This window comes from Culex quinquefasciatus, chromosome 3 (genome assembly GCF_015732765.1).
Source record: "Culex quinquefasciatus strain JHB chromosome 3, VPISU_Cqui_1.0_pri_paternal, whole genome shotgun sequence".
NCBI classification, from domain to species: domain Eukaryota; kingdom Metazoa; phylum Arthropoda; class Insecta; order Diptera; family Culicidae; genus Culex; species Culex quinquefasciatus.
Genome location: NC_051863.1, coordinates 3,412,837 through 3,422,260, shown reverse-complemented (window position 1 = coordinate 3,422,260; position 9,424 = coordinate 3,412,837). Strand labels below are relative to the sequence as shown.

The window sequence follows — 9,424 nt, the reverse complement described above, 5'->3', positions numbered from 1 at the left end:
GAAAACTGAACAAACATGAGAGCCAAAAACTTCAGAACTTAAACAAAAACTCAAAATTGAACAATGCAGTATATGAAACCCACAATTTTTCAAGAACGTTTGGCGTTCCTACCGAAAAATGATTATGAAATTAATCGTAAAATATCAAACATAATCAAAAACCCTCCTGAAAAATTTACTAAATTACACATTTTTTTCTCGTTTTTTTAATATGATGTATTTGTTCTACTTTTGTTAAACCATTTTGAATCTTTAGTTTTCTCATACAATTTTGAGAGCTGGCCATAGAGAATGGAAATGTGAATGTTACAAACTTAGTTACTTTAGAAAGAATTTTCTGATCAATTTGATGTTTCAAAAAAAGTATTGATTTGGACTTTTAAGAAACAAATTTTTACACGGTAGGAGAAATGATAAATTTATATTTGAAATGTTCCCGGGCAGACGGTACAAAGAAACCTCTTTATACGCGGTGGCGTTACGCTTTTTGTATCGTAGATTTCTCATAAACCATACAATATTTTTGTAAGCTTCAAAAGGCGTTTTCTAGAGACTAACGAGCCCCGAGTGACCAAACCTAAAGAATTTTCGAGGAGTTTCTATGATTTCGCACATAATTTTACAAAAAGCAAGCTTACTCGTTTGGATTCTACTCGGTACCGTGATTGGCTCCGCTCTAGCCTTCCAACTACTCTTCAGGTGAGCCTAAATCAATATTTTCGGGTTAGATGACTAATCACCCAGATTTGTTAAAAAAAACTTACACCTTCTTCAGGCAGTATCGCACTTTCCCGAAGGGAAACGTCGCAGCACAACGGATTTCGCACTAAACTTAAAACTTTAGACTACTAAGTCACACGTGCTCACACTTTAGATCACAAAATGGCGGGTAATCTAATCACTTGCTAGTGGCCCTCGAGTGGGACTAAACCGGTCGGCGAGCTTTACTCGAATGGTTCGCAACTCCCGAAGATCATTAGATCTTAGCAAAATCGCCGTCTAACCACACATGTGTGGGACCCGATTGCCGATTAGTTCTCTCTCGTTCTGGTCCCTATCATTCAATTGGGCGATCCCAGCACATACACAACGAGGGTGTACGATTGCAATTATTTGCCAGTACACGGGAGGGATTTTCCTATGCCCATTTTCGCAAATCTTGATTCGTCCCTCAAGGCCATAAATGAGATCTAGCAGAGTGAATTTGAAATGGCACTCCGGTGCACGTGCGCGGAGCACTCAGCAGTTTCCCTTTATGAGAAAGAGATGGCGCAGTTCTTTTGGGTTTGTGTTTGTGGAATGAGTTACCAGTTCATTTGAGTTGCGACAGGGTGACGGTTACATGGTTGAAAGCCAAAACAACTTTGGAATAACATTTTTTGATATGGAAGAATACCTCAGACTGTCATTGGGATGATCGGATTAGTTGTTAAAATAACAAAAAATAATATCAAAGATTTGTTCGAAAAATAACTAAAAATGTTATTAGTCTGTTATGACAATAACAATCCAATAACAAAAAAATCATAACGACGAATAACAAATCTTGTTATAAATAACATAAAATGTTTTTGGACTAGTATATTCAAATATCAAAAAATGTTATTCCCAAGTTATTTCCGTCTGCTTGGATTGTCATGTTTAAAGCCATTATATGAAACCATCAAAATACATTTACAGTGGTGCCCACTATTTGGAAATATTGGATTTTACAAATATTTTTTCTGCTGACCTGAACCTTTGTAACAAAAAGAAATATTTTTTCCTGTTAGTTTTTCTTTTCTGAAGTCTAAGAGTGTCAAACAAATAAAGGCTAAAATTCACAAAAAGACATGATAATTTTTAATGTCACAAAAAAACGTTTATTTTAAATGTCAGATTTTTTAATTTTTGTTTTTTTTCACGTTTTGGAAAGTCTACAAAATTCTTAAAAAATCAATGAATATATTTTTCTCAACATTAAACCATATTTTCAAAATTCGCGACATTGTAACTACACCCAGGGTGGGAGAGGGGGAAAATATCAAATTTAAAGGCCACGTGGCTCATGCACAATCCCCTTTGTAAAATCGCCAAGTCCTCTTCATTAAATCACAAGTTAAGTCAAATTGGTATTCTGGCAACATTTTCAGCCTCTTGTAGAATTTAGAGAACGTTGAAATCGCTTCTGTATTATTTTTTCTACATCGTTAAATTTTGAAACGGTCTTTTCGATAGTGATGTCTAGCAAACTGGCAGCACTGTCAATAAATTTTAAATTTTATGTTGATTTGGTTGATTTAGTAGGATCTTTCAAGGCCAAGTTTTTCTGTACATTTAAACATAGCTTTACGAAAGACAAAATGGTTAAATCAATTAAAAACCCATTTCTCGCTCCTATCAACACGTTATTCCGTCCAATTGGCATCGATTGTTCGCCAACTTAAACAGCAAGAATCAGGTGATTGTCTTCAATTAGCAACCACAAAGCTGTGGTGCCAGAGGAGGTGCCATTTCGTGGTCATCGCATATTATATCTTCAATTGTGGTCTCGTCCAGCTGTGGTTGCACGAGTTTGCTCCCCCCGATTGCCGACAGAAGAGCAACTTTTTTTAATTGGCATGCTTTGAGTGACTACTGTACATAATTGATATCGGAGAAGGGATTGAACACTTTGGGAGATTTAGAGCGGGATTAAGTTATGGAGCAAGCAAAATTTTTATACTAAGCTTTTTTTGATCATGAATTGTTTATTTTACAGCATTCTATACATTCAATCTCGCTTTAGTTATTCCACGAATTAATCTTCCTCCGACGACGAATCCTCCACGCTGCAGTCCACATTTTCCGCAGCATCACAGCGTTGCAGCTCCTCGCTAAAGTACTCACCCTCCGTACAGAACGAGGGCCGACCGTAGCCTCCGATGCACTCGTAGTACCCAGCGCAGCTGTACGGACTCCTCACCAGCGTGTAGTCCTCCTCTTCGAAGCACGGATGCGGAGTTGCCGGAGTGGTCACGGAGTCAGAGCATTCGGCTTCACCTGCCGGAACACACTGGCGTAGCGGTCCGTCAAACTCCATGCCCTCGGGGCAGGGCGACGGGAACGGTTCTCCGTTGATACAGATAAAGAACCACGAGCAATCCGTGGGATTTGCAACTTTGGCGCCCATGGGTTTGTCCACGCAGATGTTTTCAATGGGGGAGGCGGTTGGGGTCAATCCGTGCGGACATTCAGCCTCTCCAGCGGACACGCAGTTTTGGAGTTCTTCCGAGAACCACAAACCGAACGGACACACCTGGCGGAAACCGACTTGGTCGATGCACACGTAGAACTGGTTGCAGAAGAAGGGATGTAGCACCTGGCGACCGTTTGTGACTCCGTCGCAGATCTGCGGAGTAGGCGGGACGACCGGGGGTCGGTCCTGAACGACGCACTCGACCTCGTCCGCCGGCAGGCAGCTTTGGTCGGCCTCGGAGAACCACAGCTCGCCGCTGCAGATCATTGGGTAGGGGATACCGTTGAAGCATTGGAAGTACCGGTAGCAGTAGTACTCGTTGTGAACCAGCGAGAGGTCGGACTTTCCGTAGCAGCGCGTTTCCGGTGTTGGGGCCGGCGTCGACGCTCCCAGCGGACAGAACACGTTATCGGGCAGGTCGCACGTTTGACGGTTTTCCGAGAACCACAGCCCGTCGGGACAGATTTGGGGGTATCCTACCTGGCCTACGCAGAGGTAGTATCTGGAAGATTGTTTTTTTTTTTTTTTTTTTGTTAGAGGGTAATCTACATTGAAGCAGTTTTATACTTACTGGTTACAGAAGTTCCAGTTCCGTTCGAACCGTCCATCTTGGACGTCATCGCAAATACCCGGCGTTGGGTTGATAGGTCCAGGATTACCAGGTCGCAGCTCGCACTGCACGTTCCGGCTCAAGTCGCACACCTGTCGCTCGTGATCGTACCACAGGCCAGGCCGGCAGATCATCGGATAAGCCACCTCGTCCAAGCACTGGTAGTACCGGTAGCAGAAGAAATCATTCCGTACAGTTTCGTAGTCCGGGATACCGTGGCAGCGTTCGTACGGGGAGGGGGTGGTTGTTACCGGTGCCAACGGACAGTAGGTGGACGAAGGAGGGGAGCAGATCTGGTGGAACTCGTCGAACCAAAGCCCAGTTGGACACACCAGCGAGTATCCGACTTGATCGACGCAAACGTAGAACTGGTTGCAGGCTCGCGGATTCTGCACCTGGCGTCCGTTGGCGATTCCGGCGCAGATTTGCGGAGTCGGGGGAACGACCGGAGGGTTTGGATTGACGACGCAGGAGACTTCGGAAGAATCCGCGCACATCTGTCGCTCCTCGTCGAACCACAGCTCGTTGGGGCAGATCATCGGGAAGGGAGCCCCATCGATACACTGGAAGAATCGGTAGCAGTAGTTCGGGCTTGCTACGAGGGAGTAGTTAGGGGCATCGTCACACAATGCCCACGGGTGAGGTGCGATAGTCGTCGTCGGTGGAGGTCCCAGATCACAGCTGGTCTCTCCAGGTGGCGAGCAGGTTTGTCGTTCTTCGTCAAACCACAATCCAGGTCCGCAAATCTGAGGAAAGCCGATTTCATCGACACAAATGTAGAATTGGTTGCACGCTCTTGGGTTGGGGACCTGAATGGCATTCGTGACACCGTTGCAAATACCCGCAGTTGGTGGAGGGCGTGGAGGTTCGTCTTCGACAACGCAGTCGACTTCAGAGCGATCGCGGCAGCGTTGCTGTCGTTCGTCGAACCACTGCTCGTTGGGGCAGATCATCGGGAATGGCGAACCCCCAACACACTTGAAGTACCGGTAGCAGTAGTTTGGATCACGAACGTAAGCGTTTTCTGGAATTCCGGAACACCTAGCGTACGGACTCTCGGTAACCGGGGGACGTTCTGGAGCCAACGTGCACTCGACGGTACCCGCAGCTGAGCAAGTTTGCTGTTCCTGGTCGAACCACAGTCCCGGAGGGCAGATCAGAGGCCAGCCAACCTCGCGCACGCATAGGAAGTATTCGTTGCAGAAGGTGTGATGGGGTGCCAGCTCTCCATCCCGGACATCATCGCAGATATCGGCGAAAGCAGGGGGACGTACGATCGGTGGTGGTGTCGCGTCGCATTCTACGTACTCTGGCCGGTCGCACAGCTGACGTTCTTCGTCGAACCACATGCCGTCGTGGCAGACGAGCGGGTACGGAGTTCCTCCGATGCACTGGAAGTATCGGTAGCAGTAGTTGTCATTCTCGACAAAGTGGTAATCGGTGACGCCCTCGCACACGGCAAACGGATCTGGTGCTGGCGTTGACGGACCATGTGGGCAGTCTACGAAGAGGGGGTTGTTGCAGGTTTGGTTTGGTTCATCGAACCATTGACCTGAGGGGCAAATCGTGGGGAATCCTACCCCGTTCACGCACAGATAGTACTGATTGCAGTGGAACGGGTGTTGTACCAGCTGTCCGTCTTCGGCGTCGTTGCAGATTCCCGGAGTTGGCGTTACCGGTGGTGGTGGGTGGTCGATCTCGCACTCGATCGTGTCCGGATCTACGCAGCGTTGCTGCTCTTCTGAGAACCAGAGGTTGTTCTGGCAGATCAACGGGAAGGGCACTCCGTTTCGGCACTGGAAGTAGCGGTAGCAGTAGTCTTCGTTGCGAACAAACGACAGATTTGGAACGTCGTCACAACGGCTGAAGGGAGTTGTTGTGGTCTCTGGGGGGAAGGGTGGTCCTAGGGGACAGTCCACGGTACCTGCAGGTACGCAGGTTTGTTGTTGTTCGTCAAACCACAGGTTGAGTGGACAGATCTTGGACCATCCGATTTGATCAACACAGACGTAGTACTTGTTGCATGCGGTCGGATTCGCTGTGAGGACGTTGTTGGGTGTGTTGTCACAGATTCGGGGAGTTGGAGGCCGAATAGGCTCACCCGGCTCCAGGATGCACTCGACGTTAGCAGGATCGTCACAGACGTCACGTACGGCATCGAACCACGTGTTATCTGGACAGCTCATTGGGTACGGGAATCCGTTGATACATTGGTAGTACCGGTAGCAGTAGTGCTCGTTTGGGACCAGCGCGAAGTCTTCTTCCATGCGGCATCTGGCCGCTCCAGTGGGTCCGTGGGGACAGCTAACGTCCAAGGGATCTGCGCAGATTCGTCGCTCTGCGTCAAACCACATTCCCGAAGGACAAACCACCGGCGTTCCAATCTGTCCAACGCAGATGTAGTAGGTGTTGCAAAAGTACGGATGCAGTACGAGTTCATTGTCCTCCGTATTGTCGCAAATGCCTGGCGTCGGGACCGGAGTCGGTGGAGGTCCTGTAATATCGCACGTCACCTGATCCTGCGGTTGACAGCTTTGGGACTCCTCGCTGAACCAAAACTCTCCACTGCATCGCATCGGATAGGCAAAGCCGTAGATGCACATAAAGTACCGATAGCAGTAGTTCTCGTTTCTCACGAAGGAGAAGTTCGGCCGTTCTCCACACAAGTCATCCTGAGCGTTAGCACCAACGATCACTAACACTAGGGCTAACGCTGCCCAATACACTGTTGAAGAGGTTCATTTCAGATCTCTTTTTCGCTTCAACACTTCAAAACTTTGTACTCACCCTTCATCTCTAGACCGCTTCCTGCCAAATTTGTCACCCAAATACTGACCAGTCCGTCAACTCCATGGTCTTAAATAGCCATCGGCTTATCACGCCGAATTGCAAACGGACGATGTCATAACATAATTGCTCCGCGACAGATAAGTCCGCGCTGTAAAAGCCTTTCGGGATGCACCAATTCCAGCCCGCGCAGCCAGGTATTCCCGCTGCAAATGCGTTCGGTAATTGTTACCAGGTAACACCTGACAGAGACACACTCGTAGCTCGTCGCGAAACGCAACGCCCTTCGGGCCTGCCTCCCAAATTGCGGTCAATGGTGGTCCGCTGCAAATCGGCATTGATAAACGAATGTTATATGATCCACTTGAGAATCGGCTATCCGGAATATCTTTATGGACCCCCAATGTGCTATGAGATAATACTGATTGACGCCTCTTCACTCCAACGCCCAAAAGATAGCTTCGTCACGCGTGTGTGACTTTGAACCTCTTCGCAGGCGGTCACATCCGGTGTTTGGTATGACGTGCACCGCAGAAATCCATTTTCCGCCCAAGTACCTCCACCAACATGGGCCCGAATATCCAGGAGACTCCACGCTGGTAATTGCGTAAGTGAAGCTTTGGATGTAATCCCGCTTTATCGTCGCCCACTCGAACTACCCGGTCCACCGATGCTGATGAGGATGATGACGATGTGCAAAGACCGACCGGAGTCATCTTTCTCTCGCACGGCTCAGCTAACGAAGCTATCTAATTAAAAACTTTCGCCATTAAATTATCTCAGCCTGTGGGACCGGTAGCACCGTTACCAGGACCGAGGACCATGTGAAGTACTTCCGGGCTGAGCTGCGTGTGAGTGTACGTAATTATGTGGAAAATGTGTCCACAATGGATGGAGCAGCAAAGTTTGGAGCGTAATCGAGTTAGGTGTGGTTGGATTTGGCCTGGCAGAGTCGATTCAAAGTTAGATTGCTTTATATTTAGCTCATCAACAAATAGTGGCACATTGATTGTCGTTTGGAACGATTTTGTTCGATAGTTTTGGGGACTCTTTGAAAAACGGAGAGCCAAACTCTACCCGAATTGCTTTGAAAACCATCAGTTTCTAATGAATGAAAAAAAGTAACCGTCTTCCGAGAAGGTGTAAGGTGTGTTTTATATATAGTCAAAGCTTGATTTTGAGGACCCTGTAATACCAACCAATAATTGAACTTAAAGCACCATGCATCTCTAGCAAAATGTACTAGCTATGTACTGAAAGCATCGCGAACCATTGGTCCTGGAGGTCTGGAATCTTCTTGTAACTTTTTGCGTATGAATTTTACAGCTATACAATATTCTGAAGAAATGTTGCTGTTGGTGAGTTCTACAAGTGCTTCGAACACCATTTTGTCGAATTCCGTAACTGAAAAGCACTACAAACGAAAAATGTGCCGCGAACCAAAAATGAGCTTCGCGATGGTTGACATCATTGAAGTAGATTTGGTTACGCTTCAAAATGTTTTATATTTTCTTAAAAAGTCTTAAAATCCATGTTATTTCATTGAATCTCCCTCTCTAAGGAAAAATCCAAGGAGGCACCTCGTTTTTGTAGAATGCTTTTATTCGTTTATGACTGAATTTTGAGCCACCAGCCTCCGGCAGCTAGCCCATAATAATTAATAAAGAATAATAACAGTAATAATGAGAAATTTAACTTTTTGGAATGACTATTTTCCAAATTGACTGATTCGGATAAGCGCTTGAATATATCACAACTCGAGAACCAGAACAAAAACAGGACAGCCACAAACTTAAGCTCAAAAGTTGAGATTTTGTGTCCACTGAATCTAACAAAAGCTTTAATTTGTGAAAATCGTCATTCGAATTGAAATATTCACAATTAAATGTTGATTTCATCATGTTTATAGATAAAATGCATGTAATTTCATTAGAATTTATTTTTTTTTATAACAATTTAAATTTTGGTTTCCAATAAAACAAATTTTGCAGAATAATTAATACTTTTTAAATTTAAATAAAAATTTGTTCTACTGAAAATGCATTTCAATCTGAAGCTATTTTGGGATTCTGTTACACAAACACTTTCAACTTGTAACTAATAAACTCATTATAATTGTTCTTAGTATAGAATTGTCCATAAAATCCGATTATGCTGTCCGTTTAACGATTGAAACACATTTTATTTGTGAAAACTATGAAACTCTGAAATTTAAAAAAAATATCATTTTTTTCATAATTTTTATTAACTTTAAAAACTATTTAAAACAAATCTTGAGGAATTTTTAACACTTCTTCTTCCCAGTTCAGTATGGTTCCATACAAATCTGTATATATTTTATTAGCATTTCCATTTTACAAAAAAAAATCTCAAATCTTTCAATGTCATCCCGCTTTACGGTAGATATTAAGAATACTTTACATTTTGCATTTTTGTCAAATGTAGGCATTCTCAGGTTTTTACAGTTCGGAAAATACGTGAAACTATGGAAAACATGTTTTCATAAATTGATTGATATACTGCAATTTTTTACAGCAAATTGCAAAATCGTAACAAATATCAAGCATTTTGTAATACCTTGTGTTTTTAACATTTGAAAAGTGAGGCTTGAAATTTGTTTTTTTTTTCAGATTTGAAAACTACAAATTTTGGGCAATAGACTACCTCTACATCAATGGTCAAAAAATTTCAAAATTTATTAAGATAATCAAATAGAATATGTAATATTAAATTTAGTGTATTTTTCTAAATCACCTATGTGCTATGAAGTTCCAATGCATTTTAGATAGGACTTTTTCGAAAAGTACTCT

General features: G+C 44.3%; 1 protein-coding gene and 1 long non-coding RNA gene across 3 annotated transcripts; both read right to left on the bottom strand.

Moving 5' to 3' along the window:
* Positions 1-506: 506 nt before the first annotated feature.
* LOC119770037 lies at positions 507-986 on the bottom strand. Of its 2 annotated transcripts, XR_005278627.1 has the most exons (3): positions 765-986; positions 639-705; positions 557-577 (listed from the first exon to the last, which is right to left on the bottom strand). It is a non-coding gene; the product is annotated as an uncharacterized LOC119770037 (long non-coding RNA). The 2 variants fall into 2 exon arrangements; XR_005278628.1 differs by having other exon boundaries at positions 507-705; positions 765-985.
* A 1,725-nt stretch (positions 987-2,711) lies between these two features.
* Positions 2,712-6,688, bottom strand: LOC6038983. Its single transcript, XM_001848616.2, has 3 exons — positions 6,615-6,688; positions 3,789-6,552; positions 2,712-3,719 (listed from the first exon to the last, which is right to left on the bottom strand). Exons 1-3 carry the CDS (start codon positions 6,619-6,621, stop codon positions 2,780-2,782), a joined length of 3,711 nt encoding a protein of 1,236 aa, XP_001848668.2. The 5' UTR covers positions 6,622-6,688; the 3' UTR covers positions 2,712-2,779.
* Between the last annotated feature and the right edge of the window lie 2,736 nt (positions 6,689-9,424).

What these genes read in the sequence shown, in the direction of transcription:
- LOC6038983 (XM_001848616.2), bottom strand. An exon ending in AACTGGAACTTCTGTAACCA is followed by an intron (nt 3,720 to 3,788) that starts GTAAGTATAAAA and finishes ACAATCTTCCAG; the next exon opens with ATACTACCTCTGCGTAGGCC.